Here is a 20,221-nt window from a genome sequence, read left to right on the forward strand (position 1 = left end):
TTATTCTAAACAAAAATTTATTTCCTCATATCCTATAGGTTAGATGATTGTACTTCCATGGAAGGTAGATTATTTCCTATCAATTGATTATTTGATGAGTCTAATTTCACTAGAAAAAGCAATTCACCAAAGATTCTAGGCATGCCCATGAAACATTATTGTTGTATATGGTCCTTGGAAGCTCAAGAAGATTATTAAATGTGCTAATATTGTATAATATTGGTCCAATTAAATTCATTTTATACATAAACTTGTTCAAAAAATTAAAGTGTCTTGTAGCCTTCAGAATAGTATAATTTAAAACAATACTTATATAAGGGATTGAACGAGTTACCAGACTACCTTAAAAATAAGGACATGATAGTAATTTACCTGTGAGATAGTTAAAGCTAAGGATCAATTTAGAGAGAGATGTACAGTTTCCCAGTTCATGTGGTATGGATCCAGTTAAATTATTTTTATTTAGATATAAATTTTTCAAAGATTTGATTTGTCCTATCGCCTTTGGAATCGCCCCTGTAAAATTCAACAAGACATAATTCAGTCAATTTATAGTTGGGATAAAATAAAATAGAAAGTTGTATTCAAATAAAATACGTGAGATTAATGTACCTTTTAAATAATTATGGCTGAGTACCACATTGGAAAGAGAAGTGCAGTCTCCTAATTCATGTGGTATAGGTCCAATTAAATTATTCATATTTAGATATAATCCTTCCAAAGATTTGAGTTGTCCTATGGCCTTCGGAATTGTCCCTTCAAATTTGTATAGTTTATAATCCAATTATTAATAGGAGGTAAGAAAATGACTACATATACAAGTTAAAAGAGAAGACATAGAGTATCATACCGGTGAGATCATTATAACCAAGGTCCAATGTAACAAGAGATGTGCAATTTCCTAATTCATGTGGTATGGGTCCAATTAAATTGTTTCCATTCAAATACAATTTTTTCAAAGATTTGAGTTGTCCTATGTCCTTTGGAATTGCCCCTGCCAAATTTAACATAAAGTTTAAATCAAGTTAATAAATAAGACGAGGGATGGAAAAATATGGCACGTTACCTTCAAAATAAAAACATGAGAGTAACACACCTTTGAGGTAGTTATTATAAAGAACCAAATTATGGAGAGAAGTGCAACCTCCTACTTCATGTGGTATAGGTCCAGTTAAGTTGTTCACATTCAAATATAACATTTCCAAGAATTTGAGATTTCTTATGGCCTTTGGAATTGTCCCTATCAAGTAGTGTTAAGATTTAGCGTAATTATTGAGAGGGATAGAAAAATTCTAGTTTCAGAGAAAAGACATGGGAATAGCATACCTATGAAATAGTTATAGCTAAGGTCCAAAATAATGAGAGATGTGCAATTTCCCAGTTCATTTGATATGGGTCTAATAAAATTGTTTCTACCAAAATATAAATTTTCCAAAGATTTGAGTTGTCCTATGACCTTTGGAATAGTCCCTATCAAATTCAAAAATGTATAATTCAAGTCAACTGCTAAGAGAAGGGATAAAAAATTCTAGTTTCAAAGAAAAGACATGAGAGTGGCATACCTGTGAAATAGTTAGAGCTAAGGTCCAAAGTAAGGAGAGATGTGCAATTTCCTAGTTCACCTGGTATGGGTCTAGTAAAATTGTTTCCACCAAAATATAAATTTTCCAAAGATATGAGTTGTCCTATGCCCTTTGGAATAGTCCCTATCAAATTCCAAGATGAATAATTCAAATCAATTACTAAGAGAAGGAGTAAAATAAGATATCATGTTTCCTTCAAAATAAATGCATGAGAGTAACAAACCTTTACGATAGTCATTATTAAGGACCAAATTAAGGATAGAAGTGAAATCTCCTAGTTCAAGTGGTATAGGTCCAGTTAAACTATTCATATCTAGATATATTAGTTCAAAGAGTTTGAGCTTTACTATCACCTTGGGAATTGCCCATATCAAAGTGACATAGCTCAAAACAATTACCAATAAGAGGATTGGAAGTGATTAGCATGTTAGATTCAAAGTAAGAGCATGAGAGTAGCATACCTGTGAAATAGTTATAGCTAAGGTCCAAAATAAGGAGAGATGTGCAATTTCCTAGTTCATCCGATATGGGTCCAGTAAAATTGTTTCTGCCCAGATATAAATTTTCCAAAGATTTGAGTTGTCCAAAGTCCTTCGGAATAGTCCCTGGCAAATTCAATTATGTATAATTCAAGTCAATTACTAAGAGATGGGATAAAATAAGATATCATGTTTCCTTAAAAAAAATGCATGAGTAACAAACCTTTAAAATAGTCATTATTAAGGACCAAATTAAGGATAGAAGTGCAATTTCCTAGTTAATGTGGTATAGGCCTAGTTAAATTATTCGTATCTAGATATATTAGTTCAAAGAATTTGAGATTTCTTATCACCTTTGGAATTGTTCATATCAAAGTAACATAATTCAAAACAATTACTAATAAGAGGAATGAAAGCGATTAACATGCTAGATTCAAAGTAAGAACATGAGAGTAACATACCTGTGAAACAATTATGACTAAAGTCCAAAGCAAGGAGAGATGTACAATTTCCTAATTCATTTGGTATTAATCCAGTGAAATTATTTTTATCCAAATACAAATTTTCCAAATGATTGAGTTGTCCTAGAGCCTTTGGAATAGTCCCTGCCAAATTCAATGATGTTTAAATCAAGTCAAATACTTAAAATAGGGATTAAATAAAATAGTTTGTTGTCTTCAAAGTGATACATGAGATTAACGTACCTTCCAAATAATTATGGCTGAGGACCACATTAACAAGAGAAGTGCAATCTCTTAATTCAACTGGTATAGGTCCAGTTAAATTATTCAAATTTAAATATAATCGCTCCAATGATTTGAGCTGTCCTATGGCCTTTGGGATTGTCCCTGTCAAATTAACATAATTCAAAACAACTATTGATCTAGGAGGGATAGAAGCATTTGATGTGTTGCTCTACAAGTAAAGGCATGAGAGTAGCGTACCTCTGAGATAGTTGGAAGAAAGGTCCAAATCAAGTAGAGACGTGCAGTTTCCTAGAGAATTTGGAATGCTTCCACTCAGACGATTGGAGGGTAATCCGAGATACTCTAACTTCCCCAAACCACCCAATTCAGCAGGTATGCTCCCCGTCAAGTTATTGTTAGAAAGATCAATCCACTGAAGCTGCGAGCAATTGGCAAGAGATTTGGGGATGGAACCTTCTAGTCCATTATATGTAAGGTCAAGTTTTCTCAGCGCTTTCAGCTGGCCAATCTGAGGTGGAATCCTTCCCATGAAAGAATTGTTGGAGAGATTTAAAGAGTGTAACAAGGATAGATCTCCTATAGATGGAGAAATGGTACCTCTCAATCCCAATTCAGGGATAATTATGGCTACCACTCTCTCGGTATGTTTTCTGCACCAAACACCGCTCCAGAGGCACACGTTCTCTGAATTGGTTGCATTCCAGTTGGAGAGCGATCGCATGGGATCGGCCGTAATGCCACGTTTGAATGCTAGCAGAGCTTCAACATCCCTCTGCTCATGATCAACTTTGTGTAGCATCATATCATCTTTTGCAACAGAAAACCTTCCTTCTGTCCGGGGGTGATGTAAACAAAAGATATCATAAGGAGAGCAGGAGGTGTTAACATTCTGTATTGCGGTGGCAGTGGTTAATGCGAATACTACGGCCAGACGTAAGCAAAGCGTTGAGATCATCATACCTCCCTCCATCTCTGAAACAAACCTTCCAACACAAATCATTGGGCCAAGAGCGATTCGAATTTATAGATCAACAGGGGATAAATGTATGTCACTGCTGGACATTAAAAAATAGGGTTTGAGTAGTGGGATCTGGAAAACTATAGAAGGAAGAAATTTAGGGTAAAGTCATCGTCAAACTGCCGTGTCTTACTAAAAATTTTACGTATTTTTGGCTCCAGCAAAGACACAGACTTATGTGAAAGCACGACGTTGTGCTTTCATACCTGAAACAGAAATTTACACTTACGTTTCTCTTGACTGGAGGCCAAGGAAAGCTTACTCTTTGTAGGGAAGTTGTGAAAGTTTCAAAACAAACGAGGTGTTTCAGAGAAATTAAGATGGTCAAAGAAAGCCGCAGCAGGATCGAACCAATTTATTAGACTAAACAAGATATTCCAATTTATTACATCATTCGTCTCGTACCCTAAAACTAATGCTTCAACCGTCGTTATCCATGGTCTTATTTGAATAGCTGTCGTGTTTTTTTCTAGATTTCTTAAATTTGATGGGAACGAGAATTTTTATGTTCAAATTTCTTCAGTCAAAGATTGAAAGGTAGCCACTCCTTTCAATAAATGATGAGAGTTTTCTTGTTTAAGAGTCAAATAAATGAGAAATAACAAAAGGTCAGATCATCAAGTGTTAAGACACATTCTAGATTAAAGTAAAAGAGTTAATTGTACAGTAAGACATTTTCTGTGTACATAACCCAACCAATGGTTGTTCCCAAAGTTGAATATTTTCCACCCACCATCCCCCATGCTGGTGTATGCAGCATGATGTACTTGAAGAAAATATCATGAATATTGTTTTACAATTTTTTTTGTAAGCTATATTATTCCCAACCAATTGTTTTTGTTGGACCCAAAGTATTATTGTTATCCACCCTCCATCCCTCATGCTAGTAAGAGCAGCATGTTATATAGCCTTTTGTTGAATTGCATGTGATGTATATGTTGAAAGACCTGCACCATTGTTTCATTTGTATAAGTTAGATTTGGGCAACATGTAAGTTTGGTGAAGTTAAATACTTTGAAAAGCTTGAAAATTTGAAAGTTAGTATTTTTCAGTAATATAATACCTTATGGACATGTAATTGCAGAATCAGAATCTCTTGTATGATTCATGTCAGTATTTGTTTGTTGTGAAAGAGGTTTTATGCAGATAAGTCAATGAAAATAATAATCAAATTTGGTTTAAGAAGTGAAAGCAAGTTAATTTTTGCAAGTGGTTATGTTATAGTTATCTACCTAAGACTATTTTGTAATCTGAAAATATTTACCTGTTGTTCTTTATGGAAAGCTGATTTGTTCAGTGAAGAGAACTTGAAAGTGTGAAGGGTTGTTAAACAGAGAAGGTAGTTAATGTTGAATTATTACCCTGCAAGCACACTGGAGGAGAAAATAAGCATATAAAAAAAATGCATTACAAAACAAAAATAATTTTAAATTAAACGAAAGCTATTTCCAAAAAAATGCATTACAAAACAAGACAGAATATACATATAACCAGAATTTACCTTGCAAATGCTAAACATTAACAGCTTGAAACTGACATAGCACCATCGAATCTCAAACTCACAAAGAAGCCCAGTTAAACAGTCACAACGAGAACAAAACCTAAGCAGAAAGTAGCCATGCCCACAAATAGTTAAACAACATAAACAAAGCCACAACCCTGCAAGCATATAAAAAATGCATTACAAAACAAAACTAAATTTAAATAAAACGAAAGCTATTTGCAGAAAAATACATTACAAAACGAGAAAGAATATACATATAACCAGAACTTACCTTGCAAATTGAAATCATCCATGGCTTGACACTGACAAAGTACCGTCGAAAATTCCTTGCAAACTAGAAGTAGCCACCTCCACAAATAGTTAAACAACAAACTAAAGAATGTTACATACCTTCAAATTAATGAGTTGCGTGTATTGGATGTTGTTGTTTTTGACCTTGTAGAGTGAAAGTGTATTGGAAGCTGTGATAAACAAGAATGTATGTGAAATAATTGTTGGGCAAATAGGAGGGGAAAAAAATGTTGAAAGTTAGAAAATAGTTGATTCATTGAATACAAGATATACAATACATGAAAACATAATGAAGATGTGATTTGTATACCTGATTGTGCTCGTTCTGTAGGTATGTTTATTTTTGTGTTGTGCAAAAGCTGCAGCAAGTGGGTTTCCTCTGCCTTTTGTAGTGTGTAAAAGGGTTGTTCAATTCCACAGAGATCAGTTGTGTTGTTGATCCTGAAAAGTTGAAATATTGTTTTGTGGTGATACATTGAATAGAAGATGTACAATACATGAAAACGTAATGAACATGTGATTTGTATACCTGATGTTGTTTGTTCTGTAGGTATGTTTTTTCAATGTTGTGCGATAGCTGCAGCAAGCGGGCTTCCTCTGTCTTTCGTAGTATTGTTGATGCTGCACCTTTCAATTGAGAGTACCTTTGGTAGGTGAAGGCTGGTTGTATACGTGGGTGTTCAATTGCTTTTACTCTTGGTAGTCCTGTGAATGTTAGGCCTTGTTTCTCTATTTTTCCAATGTCAACTGTGGCAAACTCTAATGTCAGTCCCTGTGATTTGTGAATAGTAATTCCCCAAGTCATTGCTAGTGGAATTTGTGTCCGGTTTCGTCTAGTGATTGGTGGAATTGGGACATGTTTTGCATTTTGTGGATCCCATGAAGGCCCAATATAATGTTCGAAAAGAACAACAACATATTTTGGCAAATTAGGTGATTTGGAAGCTGCATTGTAGACAATTTGTTTGATTTGACCCAAAGCACCATTTACAAGGCCAACTTCTATCCATATGTTTGCAATAAGCATAATTTCTTGATCTATAGAAAGAAGAATTTCAAATGCTAGTTGTTCTTCTTGGTCTGCCTGCTTATCTCTTTGATGTGCAATGATCGTTGTTGCGCGTGCAATGGGTGAGTGCAATTGTGTTAACATTTTTATGTTGCGTGCACTCGAAGCAGCATTTGTTGAAAACAAATGCTTATGTTCGCTGAAGTAATTATTCTCATCATGTCTCAAAGAATAGGTAGACCGTGACTGTAGGGATTTCCAGTCTGTTTGCAATGGTGTTGAGTTGCAGATAGATATCTAATATTTTAAAGAGAGCACAGGGATGTCAGAATTTTCATGATTGAAGGTAGTTAACTTTGAACTATGTATCAAGAATGTATGAGAATTGAAAATTGTTGCATCTATGATAATGTGATTTTAGAGGATTTGTTTTGTATGTAAAGTAGTTTTGTTGTGTTGTTTTGTTGCTCTCGTTCAGTCAACTTATATGTACACATATTTATATACTTGTAAATGACTTTACTTGAAATGTATAGGTTCTAGAAAGCCATAAATTAACTTTGTAGTGTTGTTCTGCATACACTTGTTGCTGTTAGCAACTTGGTTTTTCAAAAGTACCATTGTAATATAGGTATGCATAGATATAGTTATTTCCGATACATATACATGTATGTATATATGTACATATGTATATATACATATGAATCAAATATTTGAAGATCAAAATCATGTTTGCCAAGCATTTGAAGAGCAGCAACGTCAAAGTTGTTTGATGCTCCCATCTGTGACAAGAATTCCCATTCGTACAGATCTTCATGAGTTGATTGACATATATCTTCTAGTTGTAGCTCTTCACCATTTTTTATGGTAATGTGTTCTTCAAAACCATTTACATGCCCCCGGATGTAAGTTGTGCTTTGAAGATCTTTCAAATTTATAATAATTTCTTCAGCTGAGTTCCCTATATGTAGAGGAATGATTCGAAATGGTTTGTAAAGAAGCAATTCACTCCTACAGAAACTTTCAAAACTATTGTCCTCTTCTAAAGGTAAAGATTTGTCTTGCGGGTAGACATTTACAATTGCAGGTACCTTTCTTTTCATCCATTTACATGATTTACACTGGTTAGAGTATGTATATAGCTGGGTTGAACGAAGCAGAGTCAGGTTTGCTAATTCTAATGGTCGTTACATGTAGTTTGAGATGTAGGATATTGAGGTTTGAGATTCTTCATTATAAGTAGCTATGCGTTGAAATATTTTTTGACCAACATTGAGTGTTACAAATTGGTGTGTGCAAGATATCAATGGGAGTTTAAGCAGCATGTGACAAGTTTCTTGTGTGCTAATCTCCCTATCAGCAATAATTCCCATGAGGAGCCTTTGGTATGCTAAGAGAATTGTATCATTTGAATTTGTTGATTCAACTATACGTTTCAAGATATCAATATAACTTTTTGAATTTTGTTCAGTTTTGGATGCATACTTTGAGATATATTGTAGAACTATTTTTTTGGAGTAGATAGGCTGACAGTCAACATTAGCCCTCCATATGGCGAGCATTGTTGGGTTGTGTACATTCAGACGATCGTCATTCCTTGCTAGTTTGTACGATGGGTTATTGTTGTGCTCTAACATCAATGAGGATTTGGGTTGTTCAGCCCAAGCAGCTTTGTAGCGGCATTGAAGGGTTGAGTTTTTTTTTCCTCAAGCAGGTATACTCTGAGCAGTTTGTATGTCATTGAGCAACATTCAGTAACTCAATATAATTAGTGCAAGGATCCGACTTGGATATGATTTTTGTATCTGCAAGACATGGATCTCAAATTGTAGGCATATATTGCATGTTCAAGCGAGCATCTTCAGGACGTGGGTTCCATGCTGTGGTGTACTGGTCGAATAAGTTTTTAACTGATTGGATACTTGCATGATCTGACCAGTCAAGTTTATCAACATTTGGTGCTTTTGCCAACCAAAGAAATCCATGTATCTGTATAGATCCTCGGTGTTGCCATTCATATCTGTGCCAGTGGTCAATGCTTTTTAGTTCTTTGAAAATCACTACATCGCGAAAGATTTGAAATATTAAGTGTAAGTATAAAGCTGTAATGTGGGGATTACTGACTAAATTTTCAGTAAATTGTCTTCTAGTGTTGGGAATAGCAAGTGACTTTGTTTTTTGCAATAACCTATGCAAGTCTGGCCATTTTGTATCGGCTGAACTTAAGGTGAAGAATAGTGTAGGTGCACCTAACTGTTCTATCATTGATGTAAAGTCACACCGGGAGTTGCTCCAAAATGCTCGTGTACCATGCAATGCGGCTGCATATCGCATGATATGATTTGGTAATTCACTTGACGGTGTCTTTTGTAAGTGTTCCTTTAGACCATGAAGATTGTGTGGAAGACTATCTTGTAGATTAGTCTTAATGAAGACAACAGTTGATTGCTGGGATCGATGTCTCATCATAAGATTGTAGATATAATATCTAAAGCAAACATGTTGCCCAAATCTTTGATCAGATTATTTGATCAGGTGCAAAGCATATTCATGTAAATGTAATTGCCTTGTTCTTTGTTTTAGTGGTAAAGCTATTCTAGAAGGGAATAGTGTTGGGAATGCCACGGAAAGGAGGCCCTCAGTATTGTACTCATTGATAGGTGATGAGCTAATTTATGGTGAAGGAACAACGTTGTTGTTGCTATTATCTAGATGGAGGATGTTTTTTATTGCATCAAGTTCTAGTATTGATGATGGTAGTTGTGGGATAAATGAGGAACTATTCTCCCTGATTTGTTCTTCATTGTTAATATTCTCCAGACTGGAAGTATCTTGAACAACATCTTCTTCCAGGGAATGGACTAAATGCAGTATCTCTGTAATGTCAGTAGTTTGCTCTGGCAATAGATGCACTGCATCTGGATTAATGACTACATCCTTGTAGTATTGATCATGTTTCATTTTGTAGGCCAATGCATTCATGATGTGAGTTAATCCTTTCAAATTGGTTCTACGGATAATTAGAATTTCTAATTGCTTAATATGGCAAGGTAATGTTATTGCAAATTCAGAAATATCTTATGGCAATTTTATTGTATGGCTAGAATATTTATATTGCCCTCCCCTTGCATGTGTTAGTTGTAAAATAGGAGCAATTCTTGATATGAGCATTTCTTCTACTTGAGAGAGACACTTTAAAATAGAAGGTTGCTCACCTGGGTCCATATTGTTTGATAATGAGAAGCGGTGCAGACCTTTTTCACCATAACATCTCATGCACATAAGTACATGATTGACTTTTTTAATAGTCATGCCCACATACATTTCTTTGCAAACAGAACATGGGTCTGTGACCTCCAACATATAAATTTTTTTGCGAAAATTAGACAACATATTTTGAAATGAAGCAATCTTGACAACAAGTTTAGGAGCAGTAGAAGATGTTTGATTGAGATTAATTTTCTCAAGATCATTCTTTATTTCCTGAGTTATCGCAAGGTCTTTGTACTGCATGACGTCTCAGTTGTCATTTCTTGGAGATATTGGCTCTGTTCTTTGCATAGTAATTTTTATTGGTCTGGCTTCTCTTAAATTTGACTGCATCAATTTCTTGAGGGCAAGGCTGGATAGATATCTAATATTTTAAAGAGAGCACAGGGATGTGAGAATTTTCATGATTGAAGGTAGTCAAATTTGAATAATGTATCAAGAATGTATGAGAATTGAAAATTGCTGCATCTATGGTAATGTGATTTTAGAGGATTTGTTCTGTATGTAAAGTAGTTTTGTTGTGTTTATTTGTATGTCTAGTGATCTATTGTGTTGTTTTGTTGCTCTCGTTCAGTCAACTTATATGTACACATATTTATATACTTGTAAATGACTTTACTTGAAATGTATGGGTTCTAGAAAGTCATAAATTGACTTTGTAGTGTTGTTCTGCATACACTTGTTGCTGTTAGCAACTTGGTTTTTCAAAAGTACCACTGTAATATAGGTATTCATAGATATAGTTATTTCTGATACATATACATGTGTGTATATATATACATATGTATATATACATATGAATCAAATATTTGAAGTGCTGCATAGAAACATATGCACATATATAACTACACATGTATATATCAAAAAAACTAAGACTATATATATATATATATATAATTATTTGTTGTTCTTAGTTGTTTGTTGTTTTTGAAAGCATCATTCTAATATATGTATGCACAAATATAGTAATTTCTAATACATACAGATGTATGTATACTTATACAAATGTATATATACATATCATTTAAAAATTGAAAGTTTTGTAATTGAACATATGCACATATATAACTACATATGTGTATATCAAAAAAGACTATAACTATGAATACTTATATATAGTTATGTATATATATAAGTATAGTTGTATATCTACAGAATTAAGTATGAATAATTCTCGTGTTGTATAGTTATATAAATAGATATCAGATGAGGAAAAAAGTGATATACATGCATATATGTATAAATTTTCTAGAATCAACATAGAGTTCAGCACATTTAAAAGTAATGAGTATGAGTGGAAATAACTTATGTCAGGAGGGAAAAATTTCAAAGAGATAAGAGGTAGATGTAAGAAATGTACATATAGATATTTATAGAAACAACCTTGTCTTCATAAAACGTAATTGTTTGTTTATGTAAAACTATTAAATATGTAGGTTAGCTAATAGTATAATTGTATTGTAAACTGAAAGTTTAATAATCGGAAAAGATGCATTATAATTCTAAGCCTGTGTACTTAGTCAGCCAATTTCTGCAAGTAGTGCATGACACTCAGCTTTGAAGTCAACATGAGCAACTTTATTGACTGTCACCTTCATCTTTGTTTCTGAATTATATGCCTTAGTGGAAACCAGTAGTGTGAATGAATAGTGACATGACAGTAGTCTCTTAATCACTGAGGAAGTTGTCTCTGTTGTTGTTACATCATTTTGTAGTGCACAAAGCTATTTTGCAGTTTTGTGTAGCAAGTGAATGCTACCCTAATCAAATGCAGTGGCCCATAGAGTACCTGTGGCATCTTGTAACTTTAGTGGCAAGAGATAACTATAATTATAGTCTTGCATAGTCATTTGACATCTAGAGTAGAACCAAGAATCATCAACATGCTGTGTACATGTTTTCTTGCAAGGCCTTCCATTGACTATTAGTGGACAGGCTGCGTAATAGAAATTTTGGTCAGTTACGTTTACAAAGCACAGAATGGCTAGCAAAGTTGTCTAAATTGTTTCTGGTTTGATGCTCATCCGCTCACAGATTGAAGAAATAGTCATTCTACTATATTTACCATCTATGTGGATAGTTTCTGCAACAAAGGGTACAACAAACAAACAGTCCTTTCCTCTTAACATTAGAAGCTCTACTTCTGGAAATGTTGGGCTGATATGTAATGTGGTTGCAGTTGTTATGTTTATAAGCTTCCCATTGAAATAGCCAACACGATAATTATGTAAAGCAAGGATAACCAAACTATCATTGCTCAACATATTTTTCAATTCTAGGCCATTTTGTTCTTCCATTGGACCCCATGAGTTGATGTCAATTGTTGAATTAGATAGATCACTAATTTTCACAACATGTTTGTGTGTTTGACTACCATCTTTCTTGTGTATTGGAATGATGTCTCCAACATATAGAACAAGACCAATAATGTCAACCAACCTGTTATTTGTTAGATGAAATAATTCATTAATGGGCGTGAAAGGAGGACCTTGTTGATCTGCTTGTTCTTCATTGGTGTAGCGTTTCAGTATGGATGCATCAGACAAGGTTATTTCTAAATGATTGCTTAGTTTATTGTACCTTGCATTTGCCTCCTTAATAGATCCCTTTGGAATAAGATAATGTGAACCTATGTCCACACGGTTAGAGTGTAACTTAGCTATCTCATCAAAACATGTAATTCTAATTTCAGAACCTTCACAATAAACATTGTCAAATCTAAACACATGGCCATTTTTTGTTTTCGTGCTATATACCTTAATAGGCCATTTATGAGTAACTCTCCCTTTGATCGTCCACTTATTTTGGTATGGATTCAAAGTTTTGATAGGGCTTATATTTTCAGAAGTTGTTGTTTGCAGGGATGGCAATTCAGTGGCAAATTGAAGACATCATTTAGATATTGATGGTTTGTCCTCAGACATCATTTCTAGTTCTTGTTCTTTGAACAGGTATTCTGGTTTACCAAAGAACAAACGATGAATTTGTTTCACTTCCAGACTAGGTATTACAATAGTTCTGTGAAAATAAAAGACTTCTTTTTAAATTACTGTTGATTATACATAAACAAAATTAAAAAAAGATGAAACATATTGTATTTAATAACCATAGTTGATTTCCTACCTTGCGTTCCATATGTATTGGCATGTATAACTTGATAACTGGACTATTGTGCCTAGTTTTAGAATGTCTAAATCTATCAGAGTAGCATATTTAGAAGGCAGGATTGCCAACTACATGTTTGTGCCATCGGATAACAATAATTTATGTCTATCAGTATCATCTATGTTGTTCTACATTTTCTGAAATAACAAAACTTGTAGCAATGTTGAAGGAAGGTCATCCCCAGCATTGATAGATTGAATTGCAAAAGGGGTAGGGACATACTCTCGGGTTTTTGCCTTCAAAATATAATATGAATATAGAGGATTTAATTTGAAGGGCAAGCAGCTTATATATTTTGTTACTTGTTAATGTAAAGCTTTTATTAGTAAACTATGTAATCAAGCTATGTTATCTATACAGTATGCATTTACTTTTGCACTGTTCTATGAAAAAATGATGCATGTAGTAATGAAAAGGATGGTATGAAAAAGATAGATGAATTGTCGCAAAAAAGATCATAAAAGTTTTGTATTTTGAAAAGCTTTGATAATTTAGCTTACCAAATTATCAATGGTGGAGCGGTCTATTAATTCAGAGGTGGCTGCTGAAGATGCCATTGTGCATATATACCTTTTGAGAATTAAAAGTATATTATAAGCATGATGAATTGTAGTTCTTATATCAGAATTCAATTGCAACATGATCTAAGCTTATCAAAGGTATATGTGGACAAGCACAACAAAATTAATTGAGTTTAGAGTAATGTTGTTACAGTTTTTTTTTTGTTTCATATGGTAATGAATCGACCATAATGTGATTGAAACATGCATTGAAAATGATAATTGGGCATATGCTGATAAGCTTAAAAAATCTAAAGTATGACATCATGATTTACATATTTGAGAGCATATTAACAAAATATGAGTTCATCTCATCAAAGATATTTGAAAATATGGGATGCTTCAGTCTGTTTTGAATGTTAACCAAAATATGAATGTAACTTTTCAAACATTGAATAATTACAACAACACAGGATCAAACCAAGCAACCCATCCAAGCTCGTTATCACTCCATTTAAATACTGTGTCCCCTAATGTGAAAACAACCATTGGATCATCTAATTGTTCAGTACTTGGTATTGGTAAAGGTGCTAATTCAATACTATGCATGGTTGTTTGGTTTGGTGATTTATGTTCGTAGTGGCCAATTATCTTTCTGAGGTTGCTCTTTAACTTGTTGCTTTCTTGCAACATGCTTTCAATTACATTGTTGATGATCTATGTTGCTTTCAATCTTCTATCCATTCTAAAATTTGATTGTGTTAATGTGGTTGTTTTCTGTTGGAGTGATAGAGTGGAAATGCATTACTAAAAAAAGTGAACATACAAGAATAATACAACAAATCTTGAAGTATATCACATTTTCTTTTTTGTGGATCATAATGAATTAAGCATAATTAAAGACATCAATTGCAATATATTAATGTTCTAAATATAGAACATTTGTTAGTGGTTATTTATCTTAGCAATTAAAAGCCTTCATGTGCACAAAGTTAGTTATCTGATTTGTGTGAGTCTGGTCATATATTTTGTCCTGCTATGAAAACATTTTTGATTTGTGTGTATTCTGCTGTAGGTTAAAAGGGATTTACTTTGTCCTGACATATGACTTGGTTGTGGTAATCTCCGTGTGTGTGCTCTTTTTCCAAAGCGACGCTGTCTTTAATGATTTCGTCCCCAAGGCTGTGCATGAATGTCGACGTTCTTTATGGCTGCTTGCAATCGTAAAATCTAATTTGTTTTGTTGTTGTCGGCAATATTTCGGTTTGCAATTTCGCTCTGGAAATTTTTACATAAGGCTGTTAGGTTTTCCTCGCATTGTGACTGTTTTACTTGGCTTCTTGTGAGTTTGATAGCGTGGATGGTTTCAATTTGAAAGGTAAGGTTTGGTTTCATTTAAATGTGTTCGTCTGGTTGTAGGGTTGTTGCTTTGTTTTTCTTGTTTAATTGTTTGTGCGGGTGGGTACTTCCAGTTTGCAAGGCATTTTCAAGGGTACTCTCTCAGTTTCAAGCTGTGAATGGTTTGAATTTGCCGTTTGAAAGGAATTTTTGATCGTGCTCTGTTAGTTTCAAGGCATGAATGGTTAGCATTTGCAAGGTAAATTGTGGTTATATGTATATTCTTTTTCGTTTTGTAATGCATTTTTTTGGAAATAGCTTTCATTTTATTTAAATTTAGTTTTGTTTTGTAATGGATTTTTTTTATATATTTGCAGGGTTGTTGCTTTGTTTATGTTGTTTAATTGTTTGTGGGCGTGGCTACTTTCTGGTTAGGTTTTGTTCTCGTTGTGACTGTTTTACTGGGCTTCTTTGTGAGTTTGAGATTCGATGGTGGTGTGTCAGTTTCAAGCCGTGAATGGTTAGCATTTGCAAGGTAAATTCTATTTATATATATATTCTATCTTGTTTTGTTTCGACGGTGCTCTATCAGTTTCAAGGCGTGAATGGTTAGCATTTGCAAGTTAAATTCTGGTTATATGTATGTTGTTTAACTATTTGTGGGCATGGCTACTTCCAGTTTAATTTTTGTAGGCAATATTTCCCTCTACAAATTTTCAGATGAGGTTGTATATAGTCGTGGAGTTAGGTTTTGTTCTGGTTTCGACTGTTTTATTGGGTTTATTTGTGAGCTTCATGGCATGAATGGTTTCAATTTGCAACGTAAGCTTTAGTTTTATTTAAATTCTTTTTTGTTTTGTAATGCATTTTTTTTATAGTCCGCTTATTTTCTCCTTCTGTGTCCTTGTACGGTTGTCAGTTCGTTTAACTATTTGTGCATGTATACTGTGTTTTTTTTTTTCGTGCTACACTTGCAGGGTTCTAAGTTTCTTATGGACATTTGAAACAATAAAATGGAGTGTCTTTTGTTGTTGTTGTAAGTATTTCACTGTGTAAATTTTCTTGTAACATTCGATTTAGTTGTCAAGTTAGGCTTTCGTTTTGCTTTGAGTGTTTACTTGATGGGGTTTGTAAGCTTCTCACTGCAATGTAACTATTTTCTTGTTGTTGTAAGTATTTTAGTCTGCAAGGTTACTATTTACTAACGTTCATGTTGCAGTGGTGTTAATTTACAAGGGTATATATGTGATTACTATTGTGTGCACATGAAGGCTTTAATTCACTAAGATAAATTGATATATATATGTACATCATGTGTATATATATGGACATGTATATATATAATTACATTTGTATATACATACAAACATGTATATATATATATATATATAGAAGCGTTGGCACTGTAAAAATTCCTTGATGCTTGCAGGCTTGCTACTTTTTTTATGTTATATAACTATTTGTGCACGTGACTGCTTTCAGACTACAAGACCAAGTACCCTATGTATATATACATACGGACATGTCTATACATACATACATGCATATATATGTATTTATATACATGTATCCATAACTATACATACATGTATATATATGTGTACATATGTGTATGTACATATACATATATCAGCACTACAAAGCATTCTAACAAAAAGAATTATATATATAGTTTGTTTATGTTATTTAACTATTTGTGGATGTGACTACTTTGAGACTACAACGTAGACATGCATATATCAGCACTACAAAGTATTCTAAGGAAAACAATTATACAAATACTTTGTTTATGTTATTTAACTGTTTGTGGACGTGACTACTTTGAGACAACAACGCAAACTTGTATCAATAAATCCTACAGACTTTAGAACGTAGTTATTAAAATGGAGATTTAATAAAACCCTATACACACACATGGAAGCAAAAAATCATTCAAGCCATCAAGCTCACAAAGGAACCCAATAAAACAGACACAACCAGAACAAAACCTAAGTTAATGACTCTAAATTGAGAGAGCACCATCAAAAATTGCTTACAAACTGGAAGTAGCCACCCCCACAAACAGTTAAAACAACAAAGAGAAAGCAACAACCCTACAAGCAAACAGAAGGAGAAAATAAGCAGACTATAAACAAAACGCATTACAAAAGGAAAACACATTTAAATAAAATGAAACCTTACCTTCAAATTGAAACCATTCATGCTGTCAAACTCACAAAGAAGCCCAGTAAAATAGTGACAACGAGAACAAAACCTAACCAATAAAACAGTGAAAACAAGAACAAAACCTAACAAATTTCCAAAGAAAAAATTACAGAGCGCAAAAAAAGTGAACTTACCTTGCAAATTCAAACAGTTAAAGAACATAAACAAACAAACAACCTTGCAACCACACGAAAGCAAAAACCATTCAAGCCATGAAGCTCACAAAGGAGCCGAATAAAATAGCGACCGAACTTACCTTGCAAATTCAAAGCATGCACGGCATGAAACTCACAAAGCAACCCCGAAAATCTAGAGGAGTGTCCTCTATGTGATGTCTAGGTGTAGAAGGATGTACATTCTCATCAAAATAATTGCCATTTAAAGTTGAGGAAGAATATTTTTCATCATAAACAAGTTGATAAAAATTCTCTAAATAACTATCATTGTGTCATAGTATGTCCAAAGAGATGATGGAGAAGTGATAGGAATATCCTCAAATGCTCCTTAGAATGAAAACCTCATGAGTGATGGGATGAATAAGCTTGTAGCCCTTGACACAATTTGCATACTAAATAAATATATAAATATTTCTATATGGATCCATAGCCTCATAGTTTTTTTATAAAAAGGTAGGCCCATGAAGAGGAGTTGAACCCACTAAGATGATTCACTAATGGTTTCCAATCATTCCAAGATTGGATGGGAATTTTCCCATCATAGATTACTGAACAATATAGTTCTAAATATATAATTCATAGTTGATGCCTTCCACCCTATGAGATGGTGCCATTGATTTAGAGTATATCATACAATTATTCATCTCTTTCAATTACTTATTTTTTATTCTACAACTTAATTCTACTATATAATGTGGGGAATTATGTATTTTAATTCAATAAATTTAGAAGCACAAAACTACTCAAATTTATGTTGATATATTCTCCCTTACTATCTATTCATACAATAATAACAAAATTTCCTCGATTGCTTCTCTAGAAATCCTTTGAATTCCAAATATGACTTAAAAATTTTAGATTGTATTTGAGTAATACACAAAGGTTTACCTAGAAATATTATTAATTATTAATTAAATTTTTATTTCCAATTGATTTTCTCAAAAGCCTTTGTAGAAAAGACAATGCAATTCTATAATGGCTTGTCAAATTTTGGCTCAAGTCCTAAAACTAGGTTTTGACTTATAGTTCAATTTTCACCTAGTTATTTGATAAGGCGAGTCAAGGTTTGGTTTTTAACAAGGTATTTAAGAATGAATCATCTTCAAAGAATACAAGTTTGCTTTTAGTTTTGGTTATAAAACAAGGTATCTATCACAGGGGCTTTGAAGGAACGCAATGGACCACTTAGAGGGGGGTGAATCAGTGGTAATAAAAAATATTAACTAATCAAAATGATTTAAACTCGAATCTCATAAATCAATAAGCTATGAGCAGAGATATTAAACTAATCAACACACACACACATAAGAGGCAAACCCATAACATAAGATATATGGGAAAACCCATTGTGTGAAAAAACCTTACAAGTAAATCTGATTACAAAGTTTAGGGCACCAACCCAAGTAGAACCAACCCCTGAAGTTTAGGTGCATCAACCCAAAGGAGCACCAACCCCTAGCATTTTATGGGCACCAACCCAAAAGAGCACTTACCCCTGCTCTAAGAAAACACTCAGATATTTACAAAGAACAAATATTAAATACAGTTTGAGTACCTTTTTGTAAATGAACTTTTGCAACTCACAAATATCCTTCTCTTGAGATTGACCTAACTTTTTTCTACTCTCTCTTCTTAGGCTTCAATCTCAGCTCTCTATTCTCTATCTTCTTCCCTTTGTCCTCTTCTCTTCTCTGCAACCAACTCTCCATTTTCTGCTTGGCTCAATCCTCTTTCTCTATCTCTCACAGTGTGTATAACTCATTGTGTTATCTACCTCAACTCTTCACACTTCTAGTCATTGGTCTATGTCACTCTCCTCCTCTATTCATCAAGCTCTTCACTGTCTTCTCCCTACTCTAACTCTCGGTTTCTTTTAGTCTCCTCCACACATCAGAAAATTCTACATGTAGTCTCTTGTGCAGTGTTATTCATACACTTGCATCATGTTATTGTCACTTGTGTGAGCTGCTTCTTTGCAATCCTCTACTCTTTATATTTTGTAATCTTTATTTTTATAGAGCTTCTACTCTCACCTTCAGCAACCACTTACATAATGCACTCCACTCTTTTGATCGAAATCCCTTAGCTTTTCTTTTTCTAATTCGGCTTCGTCATTTGCAGCTATCAAATCTCTTCACCTATACACTATACTTCATCATTTGTGTACCTGCAAGATTTCCCTTCAAAAATGGATTCTCAATCTGATCTCCTAGACCTCTGAGAGATCACGTCTACATATCAATAAGATTCTCTATACATATTACTCAGATAGTTAACTACTCATATTAAATGCCTTCTCGTTTGAAACCATCTACATTCAAATCATACTTCTGATATTAGATTACTATACTTGGTAATCTTCAGCTTGGTAGATTTCCTCAAGCCTCAAAAATATCAACAACTCTCTCTCCAAATAGATCATTACTAAATGTTCCCTCATTCTTATCAATCAACTAATTACTATCTTTAGTAATCTTCATTTTTCCGATGAGATGAGATCTCCTTCTATGTTGATCATCTCAAGCTACACACTAGTCTGTTGGCCTGATTTCCATCAATGCAATGTACATCCTTTGTCGACCTACTCTGATTGGATCGACAACCACCTCATTTACGTGCACCAAATCTACATTCATCAACTTTTTAAAATCTAATTCCATTTCGGCCACTTGGAATCCATATGTCATCATGTTCGACATCCAAACCACTTGCTCAAGGTCGGTCAACAACCACGTAAAACTCTATGTTTATCGACATGCACTGAGTCATCAAAGACTCCTCATTCAAAGTTAAAATCATTTGGTCAAAGTTTGTCAGCAACCACATGGCCTATCTTCTCTATCAACATGTAGACATATAAAAATATTCGTATTGGACATCTAGACTACACAGTCGACATTGGTCAACTGTAGTCAACTTGCCACATGGACCTCTATGTCTATCAAGCTACCAACATGTCATCAAAATTCTTATGGT

The 20,221-nt window shown here is 33.8% G+C and overlaps 1 protein-coding gene across 1 annotated transcript; it reads right to left on the minus strand.

Moving 5' to 3' along the window:
* Positions 1 to 495: 495 nt before the first annotated feature.
* LOC131078535 (LRR receptor-like serine/threonine-protein kinase RGI2) lies at positions 496 to 3,739 on the minus strand. The gene is made up of 7 exons (XM_058016257.1): positions 3,007 to 3,739; positions 2,767 to 2,910; positions 2,524 to 2,667; positions 2,045 to 2,188; positions 851 to 994; positions 638 to 756; positions 496 to 516 (listed from the first exon to the last, which is right to left on the minus strand). Exons 1-7 carry the CDS (start codon positions 3,737 to 3,739, stop codon positions 496 to 498), a joined length of 1,449 nt encoding a protein of 482 aa, XP_057872240.1.
* Between the last annotated feature and the right edge of the window lie 16,482 nt (positions 3,740 to 20,221).

Source organism: Cryptomeria japonica, chromosome 8 (assembly GCF_030272615.1).
Source record: "Cryptomeria japonica chromosome 8, Sugi_1.0, whole genome shotgun sequence".
Lineage (NCBI taxonomy): Eukaryota > Viridiplantae > Streptophyta > Pinopsida > Cupressales > Cupressaceae > Cryptomeria > Cryptomeria japonica.

What these genes read in the sequence shown, in the direction of transcription:
- LOC131078535 (XM_058016257.1), bottom strand. Translation starts at nt 3,739, where the DNA reads ATGGAGGGAGGTATGATGATCTCAACGCTTTGCTTACGTCTGGCCGTA. An exon ending in TTCTTCCAACTATCTCAGAG is followed by an intron (nt 2,911 to 3,006) that starts GTACGCTACTCT and finishes TTAATTTGACAG; the next exon opens with GGACAATCCCAAAGGCCATA. An exon ending in GCACTTCTCTTTCCAATGTG is followed by an intron (nt 517 to 637) that starts GTACTCAGCCAT and finishes TGAATTTTACAG; the next exon opens with GGGCGATTCCAAAGGCGATA.